This window comes from Cynoglossus semilaevis, chromosome 4 (genome assembly GCF_000523025.1).
Source record: "Cynoglossus semilaevis isolate Cse_v1.0 chromosome 4, Cse_v1.0, whole genome shotgun sequence".
Classification (NCBI taxonomy): domain Eukaryota; kingdom Metazoa; phylum Chordata; class Actinopteri; order Pleuronectiformes; family Cynoglossidae; genus Cynoglossus; species Cynoglossus semilaevis.
Window position 1 is genome coordinate 2,452,144 of NC_024310.1, and position 19,036 is coordinate 2,471,179.

Sequence of the window (19,036 nt, forward strand, 5' to 3'; positions counted from 1 at the left end):
ATTTCAAATGTTAGGAAAAAAAATTTTGCAAAAAAAATTCTAAAGATACATTTTAAAAAGAAAATTTTCTAAAAGTTTTCCAAAAAAAATTGAAACATTTTAAGAAATAAAATGTTACTAAAAATTTGAAAAACAAATTTTGAAAAAAAATTTTTTTCTAAAAATTAAAAAAAATATTTTTTTTTTGAAAAACAAAAAAAAATTTTTGGAAAAAAAAATTTTGAAAAGGTTTTAGAAAATGTTCAGAAGAGATTTTTTTTTTTTAAATTTTAAGCAAACTTGTAAAATTTTTGGAATTTTTTTTTTCATAATTTTTTGAAAAAAAAAAACAAACAGAAAAATGAATACTGAAACAAGATCTTACCTGTAACGTCAACCATTGATCAAAAGCAACACGTCCCTGGAGTCACTGAAAATATCCTGGAGGCAAAATCATGGGAATCCTGAAAATAGTAAAATCACATTAAGTCAACAGTGATAAAAGGTACAGTGCTCCTAAAGTACAACATTACTGATGGCAACATCCCTTTTTTTAAAGTTCTAACTACAACCTTTCAATGCTACATCTATAAAAATCAATAAAAACAGAGGGAAGGCACATTAATAACGCAACAACCTCTGTTTAATTACATTACATTCAAGGCAAATGATACATCCTGACAAGTACATATTCAGCAATGCAATCACCGGCTCTCTAAATAAATAGAAATTTAAAATCTTGAAGTCAGTGCACAACATTGAGAAAGAACACTTAACAGTCGACGTGTACATGGTCTGCACACATTCTGCAGCTCTGCACAGTATACACCTGTGACGCCAACATAAAAATAGATTTGAAAATAGGTTATAGTTCTGATGGTCTTCATAGAAATATCAGAGTTTTGGTTCCTATTTACAACAGTATAGACTCTCCATGGGTTGTCTCAAAGAACAGAACCTAGACTGTAGATAAAGAATCAGAGATCCCCATTGTCAAAAATATTTTACACATATAGTAAACAGTCAGTATTCAAGATGCAGTATGAAATTGCACATTGTTGTCATGCCACAGCGGGGGGCTGTTTCTCGTAGAGCCCGACTGATATCTGCCAAATTTCAGTTGCGAAAATATGAAAATGTTTGCAGAAAAATGTAGTTGTGACGAAATATAGGAGCCAACAAAGTATCAGATTGTTTTTAAATTCTAATAAAGTACCAGGATTGTGTTTGGTCCTAGAATCAAGTATCAGTCGGGCTCTAGTTTCAAGGCTTTGGTACACAATGTCCTGATTGGAAGAAAAGGCTCGGCTATGGGCCCATATTTTTCTCATCCACCCCCTCGGTGTTGCTGTGGAAGCAGAGCGGGGACAAGGCAAAGGTACATCCACACCACCGCCCATTCCTGGGATCAGGCGAGCCAATCAGAGAGCCGAATTAATTTACGGCACACTTCAGGATTGGGGAAGACACTTGAATCACAGGCGTGGGTCAGTGCTGGATGACCAAGAATGCAGCCATGTTGGACCTTTTAAGGAGGCGTGGGGAGCAGGGGTAAAGGGTCAAAGTGACAAAGTGGTTTATAAATCAGATGGAAACCGTTTCACTGTGATTCAAAGAGATGCTTTTCTGCGGTGACCGAGAAAAGACAAAAACAAAACAATACTGAATTAATGATCAACAGACAGAGGGGTTATGGAGAGTAGCTTTGTCTCAGGTCTTCTAAGATTCAAACGTTGCAATCGTGTCTCCATCCATTTCAGAGGCTGGATCACACAGACAACTTTTCCTGACCACAGTTTACAGAAACACAACATTGTTGCCTTTTGTTTCAGGGACTATGTTTGACTCCGTTCTAAGCGTTTCTTCAGACAAACTTAAAAACTTGAAGTGTTGGTCCCTAAAAAAAAAACAACACGCCCTAAACCTGACCAATCAGAAAGAGGCTCTAGTGTTGCTGATATGCAATGGAAATACTGTAGTAATCCAATGAGTGAAAATCATTCCAAATCCAGTGTTTTAATACTTTAAGGTTTTCTGTTTGTCTGACTAAACCAGCCTTCAATGGAGAATTTGTTTTGCATTTTTGTTGTTCTTCTGTTTACAAAACTCAATGCTGTTTTGTTGAAAACCAATTTCTGTTGGTACTTGGAATGATGTTTGGATTGTATTATGAAAGTCACACTGCAGCCTGGCTCTTATACAGATCAGCTGTTAGTGGGGAAATGTTTTCTAATGAATATTTTTTGTAAATTCCAGAAATTGCTGGTAAGAATTCAAAGAGTTCTGGACTTCTTCTTGGACTAAACTATGTGGATAACATGACCTGGATGAAGGAGAATCTTCACAGACACGCTGGTAAGAATTATTATTTTTATTATTAAATAATTTTGATGAATTTAAAAGCGTTTCACTTAATATCCAACTTCAAATATTTAAGAATGTTTTTGATCAGAAAATACTAAAATATATATTATTTAAATGTGTCGTTGTCACCAAAGCTGTCATTTGAGTGAGTCAGATTCATGGAGGAACATTCAAACAGGACAAGACTAAAGCTAAAAAAAAAAAAAAACAAGAGAAGAAGAACAAGAACTTTCTGTGCTTTTAGTTGTATCTGTTGTGCTCTATTCCCTGTTGTCTTTTGTTTTGGAACCAGGAGAAAACATTAAACCCTAAACACTGACCGACGTGCTCTGAAAAGTTGGCTGCAACCCATCCTGAGTTTCTCAACGTTTTGGCCTCTCACGGAGCCTCAAGCCTCCACTGAGTCCAGCGAGGTCTTCACAGGCACCAGGTAGGAAAACCTTACAAAAAGTGCAACTAAGTACCTTGGGCTGTTACTGATAAAGGCAACATTTGTGTGAAAATGAAGTTGTGGACTGAAAGAAAAAAGGGGGCGGGGGGCAGGGCGGGGGGTGGAGGAACACACACAAGCTGTAGAAAACACTCATGAAAAAGGTAGTTGGCACAGTACATTTGGTCACTAATGAAAACTTCGTGGCAAAGTCCTCTGTTCCTCTGACAATGTAGTGGAGGAATCCTGAACTCTACTGGCCTCTGGTGGAGGAACAACGGTATCCCAACTGGCATTGCACATGTTCTCTTTCAGCACTTGGATGTAGAAACTGGAGCTTGGACTTGATTTAAAGTGTGTGTATGTGTATTCATGTGTGTGCGTGTGTTGTGTTTTCATGCACATACACACATAAGCTCTGCAGGACTTGGGGAGACTGAAGAATGTCCTCACAGTGTGATCAAACTCACAAGCATGCAGACACGTCCACATGTCTGAACGGACACTATGAGCATTCCAAAGGTAAAGGTAAATGTAAACAGATCCAGGCCTGTTCCTGCGGCCGGTCCTCCTCAGCAGCAGCAGCAGCAGTTCTGCACCACCTCAGACCTCCATCTGACCTGGAAGGAGCCCAGGAGACCATCAACTCCACACCTCTGGACCTTCTCTGGAGAGACGGAGAGCTGGGAACATGCCGACATTTCTTCGACTGACAGCTTTGGCATCATCCTCTTCTCTCTCCTCCTCCTCCTCCTCCTCATCTGGGGTCACTTGTTGTCCATCAGAGACTGAACTTTGTGCACCAGCTCACGTGCTACCTTCAGGATATGTTGGACGTCATGACGCTCTGCCATCTCTGTGGACCAGACAAACTATTAATGAGGCAGCCTCGGATGAAAACACAGAGTCAAAGTTCCCGTGACAATAATGAGAGCACTGGTTTTCAAATACAAACAAAAGATGGCCGAGTCCTGGACTGACTGAAACCATTTTGTACACCATCAGCTAAGACCGAAACAGGAAGTGTCCAATGAAGCAGCACTAATTAGTCGGAACCAGTTTCCCCTGTGCACCACTAGGAGGAGCCTAAACACCACTGCCTTACAAAAAGTGTGGCCACCAAACACAGTCTCCAAATTTTTTTTTGTAGACATACCATACAGTACTTTGTACTTTGTACTGGTGTTTTGTATTTGTATTTTTGCAGGGAATACTGTTTGTGCGCTCCCATCAGGGGGCGCTGTAAATCTCTCCGGACAACACTAGCTACTAATAGCGCCACCTACCATTGAAGAACTTGATGATGTCAGTGAAATCCATGTTGTTGTCCATGATGATCTCACGGTAAACTGTGACCAGGGCCAGAGCCAGGAAGAGAACAAAGTGTTGGGATGAAATCCTCGGAGCGACCCAGATCACTTCCCATACGGCAAAGACATCCTCGTACAGGAGCTCTGGACACACACGGAAAAAACAAAAACATGAACATCATTTACTTTTCACGTCCTTCACTGATTCTTCCTTTTTAATATAGTACACAATAACCAAGAAGAAGGAGGAGGAGGAGGAGAAAAAGAAGATGAAGAGGAAGAAGGAGGAGGAGCAAGAGTAAAAGAAGAAGATGATGGAGGGGGAGGAAAAAAAGATGAAGAGGAAGAAGAAGAAGGAGGAGGAAGAGGAAAAGAAGATGAAGAGGAAGAAGAAGGAGGAGGAGGAAGAGGAAAAGAAGAAGGAGGGGGCGAAGAAGAAGGAGGAGGAAGAGGAAAAGAAGAAGATGATGGAGGGGGAAAAGAAGATGAAGAAGGAGGAGGAAGAGGAAAAGAAGATGAAGAGGAAGGAGGAGGAGGAAGAGGAAGGAGGAGGAAAAGAAGAAGGAGGGAGAGGAAAAGAAGGAGGAGGAAAAGAAGAAGGAGGAGGAAGAGGAAAAGGAGGGGGGAAAGAAGAAGAAGAAGGAGGAAGAAAAGTAGAAGAATGAGGAGGAGGAAGAGGAAAAGAAGAAGAAGACGGTGGCAAATAAGAAGACGGAGGAGGAGGAAGAGGAAAAGAAGAAGAAGAAGGAGAAGAAAAGAAGAAGAAGGAGGAGGAGAAAGCTAATGTTAACTGTAAAACTGTGCTGTGATTGGAGGTTGTCAGCTGAAGAGGCAGTCGTCCACTAAAACCACTCTGACGGTGATTTGACTGATTGGATGTAATATCATATATTTGTAATCTGATTACTCAGAAGAAAGTTACACCAGAAACACCATGATACAGAGAAGTCGTGTTGTTTATTGTAAACACACTTTAATCAACTAAACTCTGGTCACAGTGAAACTGTCACTTCTTTCTTGTGACAGGGTCAGAACTGAAGGACGACGTGACCGACACCGGGCGATCGACAGAAGAGAACAGGAAGTTCACCTCTCTTGAAGTCCAGCAGGAACCAGCGGTAGCAGAAGTAGAAGTGAGTGTAGTCTCCGTTCTGCTGCATCAGTTCAAACAGCTCTGAGTCCAGGATCTGACACAAACACACACACAGAGATGTTTTAATGTAAGTGACTTCTGTTTTTTAACTCTCTCTCTCACACACACACAGACTAAAGACGTTATCTGTCACCTGGATCAGTGACCTCATGTTGGCAAAGTGTGTGTCCATGGCTCCACCGTTAGGGAAGTTCTGACTCATCCTCTTCATTAGCTGAGTGAAGCAGCTGTAAGCCAGACACTCTGATCACACACACACACACACACACACACAAAGACAACATGATGATGTGTTGATTAATCATATAGATCTTTAAGATGACATATTGATTATTGATTGGCTGATATAACTCTCTAAACCAGACTGATGGTTCTCCTGATTCATCTCAGGTCCATGTACAGGACACAACAACAACAACAACAACAACAACAACAGGAGGAGCAGAGACTGTTTGTTCTCACCATCATCCAGGATGACCATGAGCGGAGCCAGCAGGTCACACATGCCCTGAACGTAGCCCATTTCTAGGTGTTCCCACACATAACTGTGAGTAGGAGAAACACACACACACACACAAACACAGAAAAATGAACCAGGCCTGTAAATATATTTGCATGTTAATTGTTAATTAAAAAAAACAAACAATACAGTGCTGTAGAATATTAATACGGTTACATGAAAAAAAAACATCTCACTGTGTTGATATTTTCTTACAGCCTTAATTAAGGTATTAAAATCTTCTCTCTGTATTTTTGTTTGTTTTAGGCAGAAACGGGACGAAGAAAAAACAAACAAAAAAACACATATTTGATACAAAACACTGTTGTTTTGTATCAAATATGTGTTTTTTGTTTGTTTTTTCTTTCACTACCAGTTAAGAGCTATAACCTCTTAACTGGTAGTGAAAAATATTTTTAAATACATAAGAATCGCAAAGTAGAGGTGAGATAGGTATGATGTTATTTACGTATATATATATTTACCCTTTACAAACCCCCCCCACCGTTATCAACCCTCCTTAGACTGTATTACCGTTTCCCCACACAAGTATATTCTTATATGCACGTACTGTACCACAGGGTGAAGTACCAGGCAGTCGTACCTGCACATGATGTTGCGTAGTTTCTCCAGGTTGGCGGTGCTGAAGTAGTAGTAGTTCCTGTCGCAGCGCTGCACGTCTTTATCGATTCTGTGGAGATTCAGGGCGACGATGTCCAACAACTCGATCTGTTCAAAGAAAACGCGGCCGTCAGCGTCAGTGACTGAGTGTCTGTGAACTCTGTGTGACCTCACTCTGTCTCGCTGTATATATTTACGAGTGCCCTGTCATCACTTGTGCAGTAACTCTCGTTTCAAATCAATAAAAACAGGGTCGTAATGACATATTGAATTAAATAAACACTTCTAATCTAAGAGTTCAGTCTTTAAAGGGTCAGTTCAGGTTTTCTAATGACTTTCTTTATGACTTTTTTTTAGCACAAGCTGCATCTTTCTTCAATGCAACCATGGCTGTGCTGCTGCACCTCTCTACACTGCCCCCTTGTGGAAAAACAGCACAGCAACTGAAAGGTAAATATAAATACATTTTTAAAAAATCTTTCAATTAATTTTAAAATAGTAAGACCTCACAGAGTTACACTGACCCCATCACTTAACACTGACCTGAGCAGTTGTACTTTAAAGTTTCCATGGAGACAGGTATAATTATGGCCACACTATAATTATGTGTTAATTATAGATTGCTAACATTTTCCGTGGATTCAAACCTACCGTATATTTGGACAGGGATGGTGACGTCCCCTCTGCAGACGCCCCGTTTGTCACCAGTTTGTCCAGCTGGCTACACAGCCTCTCTTCAGTCAACGAGTCCTGACGCTCCGTGCGAACACTGGGAGTCCTGGTCTCCTCCCCGCCGCCCCCTTCCTCCTCGGTGCTTTGACCGTCGTCGATGCTGGAGAGGATCTGAGAGTGAGCAGAGGTCACAGAGTAGTTCCTGGAGGAGGGAAGGCCCGAGTCAGGGGAGTCAAACTCCACCAGGGGGCGCTCCTCGGCAGGGGGAGCCGCAGCTGGAACCAGGGTGGTCATGGTGGGAGTGCTGTCTTCTGCACTGGGGGTCTCCTGGCTGCCGGCATCTGGCTCATCCACTGACATGAAGACCTTACGACACATGGGACATGGTAGAACTGAAAACAGTTTTACAAACTTTTATAACCAAACTGATGGCAAATAAATTCAACACGATGAATAAAAACACTGAGGCTTCAGTTGTTGTTTTTTTAACGTGTGAAATAACTAAATGTTTGGTTATTTTTAAGTCATATATTAGCGCTATTAGCTTGTAGCATTTTCTGGTATAACTTTTTAAAATCAGTTTTAGCTAACTTTAGTTTGTAGTTCTATTTGGGCTGACCTTTGACATGACATTTGCATAGACATATGATGCGTCAGCTTTTCAACGACAACCTCTGTCACATTAGCAATAATAACAAAAGTTTAGCTGTGAAATAATTCTATTAAAAGTTAAAATACAAATCAACAGTTGATCTGAAACTCCAGCCTTTTTTTACAACATTTTCTAATGACTCACACTTTTGGCCTTCATTAAATTGTTATAAAAAATTTTTTTTCTAATGACTCACACTTTTGGCCTTCGTTGAATTGTTATTAAAAAATATAAAAAAACCCTGCTGTAAGAATTCAAACGTGTGTGTGTGTGTGTGTTGGATGGTGAGTTTCTCACCTCATTACTGAGTGTAGAGTCTCGGTGAACCAGTCGCAGGACGTGACTGTCGATGCTGCTGCCTGATGAGAGCTTGGCAAAGATGGCCGACTGCATCTCCTTCTCCCTCTGCCTGACGATCACCTCACAGGCCTTCCACTCACGCATCACCTGCTGGTAACGCTCGCTGACCTTTGCATCTATCTGTGGAAGAGCGACGCAGCGAGACACAACGTTAAAAAGACAAAGGAAACCGTGCACGAGCGTGCGTGTCTTTGTGGACGTGTGTGTGTGGTACCTGACTCATGTCCTTCTTGCCCATGCCAAACTTGTAGTGGCCCAGCAGGAAAGGCCACACCTCCTTCCTGATGTCGTGCTGCACTCCTCCATAATACACCAGCCGCAGCAGCTCCAACTCCTTGTAGTTCTACACACACACACACACACAAATACAAAGGAAGTACAGGAATAATTAAGGAAGACAAACCAGTCATTAAAGGACACGGGGTTTTGACAGTAGGTGAACGCATCATCACGACTTTGTTGAAACGCCTTTAAATTTTATATTAAAAATAAATGATAACATGCATCACTGTGACATCGCACTGAACTCCTTAACGAGCCTTCATTTCACTGACACTCATTAAACTTCCATTAGAGTAAAGGAGCGAGAGCGGAGCTGCAGGAGACACAGGTCTAACATGTAATTAATATGAGACTCTTCATCTGCGGATCATAACTTTAACGGTGGATCCACAGCAACCACCCAGAATAGAAACACGTTCATTTATGGAAATGAAACGTTTACAGTAACGACAAGGTCAAATAGCAGCTAGAATTTCACAACTAACTAGAATGTAGAGAATTTCATCATCGACGTAGACTCTAACAATAAGTAACGGAGAATTTAAACAACAGAAAAATTAAGATTACCGTATTTTCTGGTTTATAAGTTGCACCAGCCAGGTAGAGTGCCCTCTAGTGGCTGCCAGTGTGAAAATTACTAACATGTACATTTTTTAGTTGTACATAAGTAGCAGATACTGGTACACAAGATTAGAGTGCCCTCTAGTGGCTGTCAAGGTGAAAATATCTAACATGTGAAATTATATATTTTAATATAAAAGCTACACCTGATTATAAGTCGCAAACACAGCCAAGGGATGAAAAAAATGTGCAACTTATAGTCCAGAAATTACGGTAAGTTAAACCATAAACATTCCCTCTGTCCAAGTGACTTAAACGTCATGGACATTTGTTATGTTCTTCTGCAAAGTTAACTCCTTTGGTCGTTTTGGCGCCAACTCTCCCAGGAACACCATGTCTGGCCAGACTTCTCCAGACGGAAGATTCATCTCACTGATTTTACAGAATCACATCTTTATGCCCCTGCTTTTGCAGATGTCTTCAGAGATTAGCTAAAAACCCACTAGTCCTACCAGAGATTATTAATCTCCTCAACCGTCACCGACACCGACACAGCAAAGCCAGTGAGTTCAGGGATTGGCTGGACTCACGTATCAACGTGTAAAACCACAGCACAGGTCACCTGCAGCATCGAGTGACCGTGATTTATCTGTGTGCACTGACCAATTTTATACCAACAATAACTTGGCACAGCTTGGCTCCTAAATCTTTCAGCCTGTGGGAGGTGGATGATGTCAGACGCTGTGGGTGGAAGATTAATGCCTCTGTAGTGGAGTCTGTGTTTCTGCTGCTACACAAAAGAAGCTGCAGATTAGTCCCAGCCTCAGTTTTCAAATAGCGTCTTTACCAGAATCAGACTGTAGTCATTTCCCACTTGTTCAAATGTGTCAGTCACAATGCACGCTCCTTATCTCCAGTGGACAGCCACTATTCTCCAGAGCTTAAACACAGTCTAAACTCGGACAAAAATATCATAAAACTACCTTAAAGTTTGTTTAAAAAAAAGTTTTCTTTTAACCCACCTTACAGTCTTTCTGGTACTTGCTCCACACCTCTTTGCTGAGGCCTCCCGACGCTTCACAGGGTCTGTCTGGAGGAACGATGTTGTGATTGACCAGAGCTGACAGGTGGGTGCGTACGGTGGACAGGTGTCGACAGTAGGCCAGCCCTGAAGAAGACACACGAGAAGACAAAGCTAAGACTAAACGGTGATCGGGTTCAAAGCGGCTCCTGTGGGTTTAGGTGACCCCGGCCATGTTGGTGTCAACATGAAAAAACTTTGTCCATAAGGGTCAAGGTCAAGGTCAGCTTTTATAAGAACCTGATGTTCCTGCTACAGCTGTGTAAAAGCTAAAAAATAAAATGAGAAAAAAAGATGATCAGATCTGTTAAAGAAGGTCTTTGTGAGTGTCTTTCTTCAATTCCTGCCAGTATATCAGCGTTGTTGTCAACTAAAGAAGAGTACGTTTTTAGCAAATTTAAACTAAAATATTATTGTACCTTATAACATATACTTTTTGTTAGGTTTTTCCTGAAGATATACAGTAGAGTATATGCCGTGGGAAACACGGCAATGGAGTAAAAATCAGCCTTATTGGTCAATGCACATATTTGGCCAAAAATACACACAACAAAATTTGGTTTCTGTATTACAACATCGAAACTCCGACCCTGATTCCTGATACTCTTACAGTGGCAAAGTGCTGTAAATGTTTATATATCTTGTATGTTAGGGTATTTGTCCAGAGTGCTCATCAAGGTCACATGATCTTCTCACTGCAGCTCATTGGCAACAAAAGTCCATTAAGGCCAACGCTGTTATTTAATAAAAAACTTTTAATATCACTTCAAGTGCATTATGCTTCCTGCAAAGTGATTATGAAGTTGATATTAAATGTTTGTTTTTTTTTCCCAGTGGGATCTGATATTACAGCCCTCGGTGCAATTACCCCTCACTGTAATAAAGCAAACATTTTCTGCAGGGTTTCCCTCTGTAATATAGTAAAGCCTCAGTCTGTACGAGGGAATGATGAATGTTGTGATTCAGTGCCGTGTTATTTAAATCAAATTGAATTGTTAGCCAATAATACATGGTGTCAGTGTTTCTCAGGCTGCAGGTGGAACATTAATTCACATCCGACTGTCAGTTCCCGTTGTCTGCAGCAAAACAAATGTGTCCAATAAACAACATTTGATACAATCAACCGTTTGGTTGTCAACGCCACATGCATAATAAATCACTCATGGAAAATTATTGACTTACTACAGAAACGGAGCTAGAAGTAAAAACTAGTAAAGTATCAGAAGTATATAAACAACAACAAAAAAAATCAACCAATCAGAACTTTGGTCGACCGGTGGACTTGGAGATTACAGCCTTAATGGAGCGGAGCTGTGTGTGTGTGTGTGTCAACAGTGTTCTACTCACATCCGTAGAAGGCTCTGGAGACGATCTGTCTCTTCATGTTCTGGCAGAGCATCTTCAGAGGAATACTGCTGGGAAAAGGAAGAAAAGACCGTGGTCACAACCTCTGGTATTGTTAATCTCCTAATGCATTAACACTAAAAAATATACTCAAGACACACCCGAATTAATGATAGAAAAAAACCTGCCAAAATAATGTTAAAAATCCATATTAATTAAAAAAGAAAACATTATATGTTTTTTATTTACTTTAATATATTTAACAGAAACTTTATCTAAATCCAGGACTCTTTCCATTTTATTTTTTAGTTTTTTATTTACTTTAATATATTTAATTTTATCTAAATCCAGGACTATTTCCATTTTATTCTTTTAAATTTTCTGCTATTAGATATGCAACTTTTGCTTAATTTTATGTCAATATATTTTGAGATATGTTTTTATATGCCTACACTTAGGGTTTGAAATGATAACAGCTCCTGTAGATTGATCTGTTCCTCAGTCATGTGACCTTGACCTCCTGCTCTTACGCCAACGTCTAATGGGAATTTCCAACAACAGTTTCAGGATATGGAATTTTTGGCAGGCATTCATTGCTCAGGGGGGAAATATATAATGTGATTAGACCAAAAACCTGTTTAATAAAGTATGACAGTAATCGACAGAACAATGAATTCCTATTATTGTACAATTATGTCACGTCTTTGGACATGAAACTGTGGATTGTTATGAAATGAGATCTAAATATATATTGGTACATGTAATAATGTCATATATGGCAGATCTTTATGATTACATTAAATACATGAAATATTGGATACTGTAATCAAGGCTACATAATCCACCAGTGTGTTATGAAATATAAGCATGCGCCGTGGAACCTTTAATTAAAGAAAAGAACAAAGAACCGGTGAGGTGAGGGAAAACTGAGAGGTGCACATGGTTTCATGCATTTTTTTAAGGTAGCTGCGGTCACCATAGCAACAAATTATGCAACAGCTGCCGAGGGATTAATTTGTGATTTAGATTTAGATTCACCAAAACCACTCAGGTTTCAATGCCGTACTCCAGAGAACAGAATTTTTGTGAATGGGTTTTGTTGTGTAACGTCTTTTTCATCTCCAGGCTTTTGGAGTTGAAGGTCCCTCGTGGCTAAGCTAATGTTTGGTTTGTCCTCCTTGGTTTACTGGAAGACCCCACCCCGCTCACCCCCAACTCCTCTGGTTCTGTTATTGAGTTGATTTTTTACTCCAGGGAGTAGAGTTTATGAAAGTGGAAGAACAGGGATTGCTCTGAAATCTTTTCAGACCCTAGTAACAGTCACCGGGTGTTGGGGAGGGTGGGGGGTTTTAACATAGCAACAGGTCAGTGATGGCAACACTAATATCAGATTTTCATCATCAAAATATTTACAGCCATCACAGAAATCCCTCGCTCTCCTTCAAACATGGAGTGGGAATCAGACGTCCTGCCGTAATGGAAGTGCTTACGTGTGAATGTCTGACGAGCTGTGTATGCAGGTGCAGCCAGCTGGGTACCGCGCGGCCACATTGCTACCGGCTGTGGAGCAGGACTGGCACAGGGACTCCTGAGAGGTTACTTCGGCCTGTTGCCATGACGACGGGCTTCCGCCGAAACCCTGCATCTCCATCATTTCCCCGTGGTCTGTGGAGCGAAAGTGAGAAAACAGAGGTCTCAGAGCGGCGATACGGGAGGACGAGGCGGCGTTGATCATTTCCTCTCTACAATATGTCTCTGACTGAAGTCATATTATGACAAAGGTCCCTCAGCTCAACCAGTGACACATCCACTCGTGTGTGCTCAACCTCATCGTTCATGATGTTAAATGATGAACTGATGAATGGACATTCTTCACTCAGGTTACAGGTAAAAGCTGGAAAAAAAACACGGATGTAGAGAGTAAACTAAGAGTGGGGGGAGGGGTGAGGAGGGGGTGCTGGAGGAAGCTGTGGAGGAGACAGGCAGAGAAGATGCAGGAGAGCCATGCTAGGTTCATTCAGAGGGATAAGTTCCACACTCGGATAAGAAAGACAGAAAGAAAAGGAAGAAGGAAAGAGGAGGAAGGAAGTGTAGGAGGAGGAGAGGGCAGGGGGAGAGTGGGGGGTGAGGGGGGGCTGATGCTCAGGCCATGCAGGATGCTAAAAGCCAGAACAAGACAAGACACACCAAAACCAATCATCTCATAAACAACAACGATGGACACCAAAAAGAAGGCACAGAAAGGCAAGAGGTAAAAAAAAAAAAAAATCTCAGACATTAAATAAATGCTCTTCACCTTAATTCTTCAGGTTGGAGCTGATGACCTGTCATAAATATGAAGCTGAACTATTGTTGTTCTGTAACAACCCCCTCAAGCCCACCCTCCAAAAAACATGTATGTAAAGAAGAAAAAATTGCAAACAAAAAAAAAATCAGGAATGGGACCAACGGGCGGGGGGGCACGGGGGGAGGAGGAAAAGGGGTGGGCAGGGTTTAGTGAAGAATTAGAGTGAACAGCATCGCAGCAGACGACTGCACGAACGAGTGAAGGGGACAGAAAACAGAGAACGGAAGGGAGAGAAATAAAAAATCAAAGTCGACTCGGAGAAGATTTCCATCATAAATATCTGAAAAACACACACAGTCGTTCATTAAAAAAAAAAGAAAAAACAATCAGAGGGGTGCAGAGTTCCCATGCAAAACTTGTCAAGCAACGTGGCAAGTGAAAAATGAAAAGGACAAAATGGAAAAAAGAAAAAGTCGAAATTAAAGAAGTGCACACGCAAAAGCAAATATTTCATCCAGTTCTGGGCCACGACAACACAAACCCAACAGCGCCGAGGCATGCTCCACAGGCCACACCCCCTTAAAACTGTCCAGCGGCTAAAACTCCCAGGATGCAATGCACCCGGCGGAGACTCCAGTCGTTCAGCCAATGACACGACTGGAGTTGAAGTTTGAATCAGCGATGACACGAGGTCCCAGATGAGCCTGTGTGTAAGTGTGTGTGTATGTGTTCTTCTGGGATTGCTATACTTGTGGGGACATCTGTGGTTCCCCACTGACTGAAAGGCAGCGTTGAGGTAAACGGTTCAGTTTGGAGCTGGGATTATAATGAGGTTAAAGGTGAGGCTAAGGGTTGAGATTAAAAATGACAAGATTAGAGATTATGGATTAAGTCTGTGCTGTGTGTGTGGCCTTTTTCAGGATTGACTGCCGGGAAGTGTGACAAAGCCGACGACACTGAGCCGTCGAAAAAACTGCTTCACTTTACAGTGTAGCTGTAATTTACCATCAAAATTAGAACACAAAATAAGGCCTTCAAGAACTTCAAGAAAATCCTGATATTTAGAAGAAATGACTTCAGTACTGAGCAACATCTGGTGCTGATGACCCATGGTTCTGGTTTGCTGGTAAAAAAAAAACACCTGTGAAAATTAAATTCTTTTTAACAAAAAGCGGGGTCCAAACTTAATTTTCGAGTATATGAAAACTTATATAGAGATACTCATCCATGGGATAAGTACACTTTACATTATTACTTCATTTACAGGGTCATTAAAAGTATCAATCCCTGACTTTGGATATTTATTCTCTCATTATCACGAATATTGCACATTTCTCTGCGTAATAAAAAAAACCCTTAATTTATCAGGTTAAGAAACTCAGCAACATGGATTTCATTTTTAGGTAATTAAATGTTTTTTTAAATGCCTGCGGGCCACACAAAATGACTTGGCGGGTCGCATACGGCCCCCGGGCCTCGAGTTTGACACATTCTCTCTCCACTGTTGGGCTGGTGTCAGGCAGCACACACACAGGCGGACACAGCTGGTAAGAGGTTGGGAGGTAAAGATGAGGAGACAGAGGTGAGGAAGGGGGGGTGGGGGAGGGGCATATGCAGCTGGGATGGCGTCACAGGAGAGGGGTCGGGGGTCAGGGGTCAGGTGGGTGTGTTTAAGTGATAAAAACCTTTCATGACATTAGGATCTGTGAGGTTCCGCGAGCAGATCATTGAGATCATAGCATGGAGCCTATCTTCCTCTTCCTCGTCATCGTCCAGCGAGGGGGCGCGGCTGCCCGTGGTGTGGTGGTAATTTATAGTGACTGCTTGCACCAATGGGACGACAGAAAACACAGTTAGAAGAGCGGAGGCCTACACACGTGTACTGTGTACTGCAACACTTGTCATTTTTCAAACACATCGTCCAAAGTTGGTCAGAAAGGAACGTGGCATTTTTTTTTGTTTTTTTTTGCATAACATTCACTGCGGATGAGCGCGTGTTACTCGTGATGTGTTACTCGTGACGTGTTACTCACTGGCATCGTAGCTGTATCCTGGGTAAACGATACGAAACACGTAGTCAGCCGCCGTCTGCTCCTCTCCGTTCCTGTCTTGGTCAATGAGCCGTGCAGCACTGCTCCGCTTTCTTAATTTAGGAAATACTTTTCCCTGTAGGACACACGGACGAATCGAATTACCGCAACACACCGGAGATTATTATTACAGCAGCAGAAATGACAAGTTAAGGAGATTAGAGTTACAAAACTGTCTAGGGGTAAATTAAAAACCCACGATGCACTGAGGGCACGGCTTAGGGGTAATTTACTGTATTAATATATATACATATATACACATATATATACATATATAAACACACATATATACATATATAGACAAAAATACATATATATATATACAAATATATATACAGATATATATATACATATATATACATATATATATATATATACAGTATATATATATATATATATACAATATATATATATATATATATATACACATATACAATATATATATATATATATATATATATACACATATACAATATATATATATATATATATATACACATATACAATATATATATATATATATATATATACAATATATATATATATATATCCAAAACAGCCTTGACTCTTATAAGGCACAGATTTAAAATTCATATTTTGAAATTTTAAACACAGCTCTCTGAGTCGTTAAATTCACATTTAAGGATTTTTCTTTTAAAACCCAAACTATGACTCTAACTGTGACAGACCTTTCCTTTCTGGGACCACAAAGGCGGCTCCAGCTGCCCCCGCGGCAGGAGGCCTGTCTCGAGGCAAGACAGAAACGCCAGGAGGTGACCACCAGGGGGGAAGTGCAGGGGAGGTCGCTGGATCCCATCCTGGCTGACCAGGACCAGAGTACCACCACAGTCGGCTGTGCACAGAAATGTCATCAGTGGAGATAAGTTGATTTTTTTTTTAAGGAGAGCAGTCGACATCATAACATGTTGATGTGATGTCAGGATGATCACAGTTATAAATGTACTGTAGCTTGGCTGTTTACTCACGTCGTTGATGACAGTGGATACAGACGATCTGTCTGAGAGGAACAGTCAGAGCGTAGTCCCAGTAGATACTACAACAGAGGAAGGATGGGCTTTTTTTTTTGGGATTTTTATTTATTATTATTTTATACTTTTGTTAATATGTATAATTACTATTAATGATGATTTTATACATCTTATGTCATTATTTTGAAAATGAAACTTTGACTTGATGATAAATGAGTCCAGAAATGTTATAAAAAAATTTCTAGTATAATATAGTTTTTCTCTTCTAATAGTTTTCTAAACATTTCAAAATTATATTTAACAAAAAAAAGGAGACTTTATCATTACATTTGTAATAAAATGTGAACATTAGGATAAACTGTTAATTTCAGAACAGGTTATATGTCTACTATGACATGATGGTTTTCTAAACCAGTAGTTCTCAAACTGGGGGGTGGCCCCCTCTAGTGGGACATGGAGCTAAGGCAAGGAAGAAAAGAAAGATTTTATTCTTATGAATAACATTATTTTTTAAGGAATCTGTCTACAAAATAAATATAAGTGAATATATATATATATATATTAATTTATTTTAAGACCACAGTGAAGGAATTGGGGGGGGGGGGGTTGGAAATAATGGTCTTGAAGGACATACCAAAGCTTTTAAAACCCCAAAATTCTATCTTTTCTTCTGTAGACTCTCTGGTGAGCTCACAGTGACAGTAACACGCCCCCCTGTTAATATTTAAAGGGGGGAGTTTGGGGGGTGGTCTACCTTTTCTCCAGGTCACAGTCTCCTAAGGTGCCATTGATGAGCTGGTTGGGGGTCCATTTCAGGGTGAGGTTATCTCCAGCCTGGTGAAGCGACAAGTAGCCCCGCAGCACCTCCATGTCCTTCTTCTGAAAGTGTGTAAAAAAAGGAGAAAATTAAAATAATTGTGGAGTAAGAGTAGCACCTGAAGTCAGAGTCGTGGTGGTGTGTGACATACTGGCTGCACCAGGACGTTGTTTTTGCCGTAGAGAAGGTGTGTTCTGGAGTTCTGGTGCAGAGACTCCACGTACTCCCTGGCCGAGGCGGCGAACCTGTCCTCCGACATGCTGCCGCTGCTCTGCCTCTTGCGGATCTGAAATAGCGAAAGAGAATATCTTCAGATTTTCTAAAAAGCCCCCGTGATCCTCCTCATCCTCTGTCATTTCCACCTAATCCATATTCCAACACCGTCTAAGGACCGACACGGCCGCAGCAGCTGACACTCACCCCCAGGGCGGGCCGGCGGCCCGGCGTGCAGTCTTGGCTCCGGTGAGCTCCGTGAATACGATGCCGCTGGACCAGCTCGTTGGCCGAGGGGTCGGTCCATAAGTGATCCGATGTCTTCAGCTTGGTGTACTCCAGAGCGCAGGGCCCCACTGAGAACACAACGACACACACACAGAGTAGAGCAGTGAGTCCCAAACACTGTGCCGTGGCCCCCTAGTGTGCCGTGGAAAATGTTCACTGAACTGGTCTGAAAACTTTTAAATACTCTTCTGCTAGGTGGCAGCAGATAACTATGAAAACTAAAAAAATATATAAAATAATCAAATCTGTTGAAGAAGATCTTGTGAGTGTCTTTCTTCAATTCCTGCCAGTATGTCAGAGTTGTCTTCAACTAAACAGGCCAAGATTTTAGTCAATTATGAGGTCATTTAAACTAGAAGATTATATATTTCTTTACATATACTGTTTGTGACATTTTTGTTTGATGGTGTGCCATGGGTTTTTTCCTGACGATATATATATATATATATACACATGTGCCGCGGCTCAAAAAAGGTTGGGAAACACTGTAGTAGAGTCTGTTAGAACGAAAGAGAGTCAAAAATAATAAACCGGCGAGTGCCTTTGAAATTTGGAAGTCTAATCATTTACAGTCGGGTGCACAACTTGTCAAATTTTATTTAACATTTTTTGAAAAACAGAACAGCCCCGGTGTCGTGAACTGACAGAGTGATACATATGCAGAGATGCCAATTAGCAGCAAAAGCCCACATCAGTTCTAAACACTTTGGTCTCTCCTTTTTTTTTTCTTGCATACATAAATAAATTGTCAGCTCCCCATCTGTCCCGGAGCCTTTTCGCCTGAATCTCTCTGCTCTTCACATCTGCTACTTTCTCCCACAACAACAGAAGCCGCCGTTAGCTGCTGATTTGAAGCCAAAGCAGCTCACCTTTACAGTCTGTGTTTTGTTTTTTCCTCAGCCACTTGTCACAGTCTTCACCTCGACGTCTTTGGTCTAGTCTGTACATTTGTTTGTTTCCTGCTCCTGTCTGACTGATCATTAAACCCTGGGCTGTGTCTCTCTGCCTCAGTCTGCTCTCAGCCGTCAGCATTAACATCACCGA

General features: G+C 41.1%; 1 protein-coding gene and 1 long non-coding RNA gene across 4 annotated transcripts in view; one reads left to right on the forward strand and one right to left on the reverse strand.

Annotated features, from left to right (window-relative positions):
* LOC103377714 (uncharacterized) overlaps positions 1-7,159 on the forward strand; it is a 7,437-nt gene extending 278 nt beyond the window's left edge. Inside the window, exons 2-7 of the long non-coding RNA XR_521438.3 lie at positions 2,236-2,773; positions 5,110-5,216; positions 5,349-5,465; positions 5,627-5,783; positions 6,714-6,806; positions 7,023-7,159. This is a non-coding gene — a long non-coding RNA (uncharacterized LOC103377714). The remainder of the gene's footprint in view (positions 1-2,235; positions 2,774-5,109; positions 5,217-5,348; positions 5,466-5,626; positions 5,784-6,713; positions 6,807-7,022) is intronic.
* sgsm2 (small G protein signaling modulator 2) overlaps positions 601-19,036 on the reverse strand; it is a 46,349-nt gene continuing 27,913 nt past the window's right edge. Inside the window, exons 6-24 of one of the 3 annotated variants that reach the window (XM_025054993.1) lie at positions 17,912-18,060; positions 17,643-17,777; positions 17,429-17,553; positions 16,672-16,739; positions 16,375-16,538; positions 15,629-15,761; positions 15,281-15,415; positions 12,799-12,973; positions 11,312-11,376; positions 9,906-10,051; positions 8,255-8,383; positions 7,978-8,160; positions 7,008-7,394; positions 6,340-6,464; positions 5,699-5,781; positions 5,370-5,479; positions 5,174-5,270; positions 4,060-4,227; positions 601-3,629 (exon numbers count right to left, since the gene is read on the reverse strand). In XM_025054993.1, the coding sequence (XP_024910761.1) occupies positions 3,541-3,629; positions 4,060-4,227; positions 5,174-5,270; positions 5,370-5,479; positions 5,699-5,781; positions 6,340-6,464; positions 7,008-7,394; positions 7,978-8,160; positions 8,255-8,383; positions 9,906-10,051; positions 11,312-11,376; positions 12,799-12,973; positions 15,281-15,415; positions 15,629-15,761; positions 16,375-16,538; positions 16,672-16,739; positions 17,429-17,553; positions 17,643-17,777; positions 17,912-18,060 (2,666 nt within the window). In that variant the 3' untranslated portion in view covers positions 601-3,540. Of the gene's footprint in view, positions 3,630-4,059; positions 4,228-5,173; positions 5,271-5,369; positions 5,480-5,698; positions 5,782-6,339; positions 6,465-7,007; positions 7,395-7,977; positions 8,161-8,254; positions 8,384-9,905; positions 10,052-11,311; positions 11,380-12,798; positions 12,974-15,280; positions 15,416-15,628; positions 15,762-16,374; positions 16,539-16,671; positions 16,740-17,428; positions 17,554-17,642; positions 17,778-17,911; positions 18,061-19,036 lie in introns of all 3 variants that reach the window. The other 2 variants (XM_025054992.1, XM_025054994.1) reach the window with 2 other exon arrangements.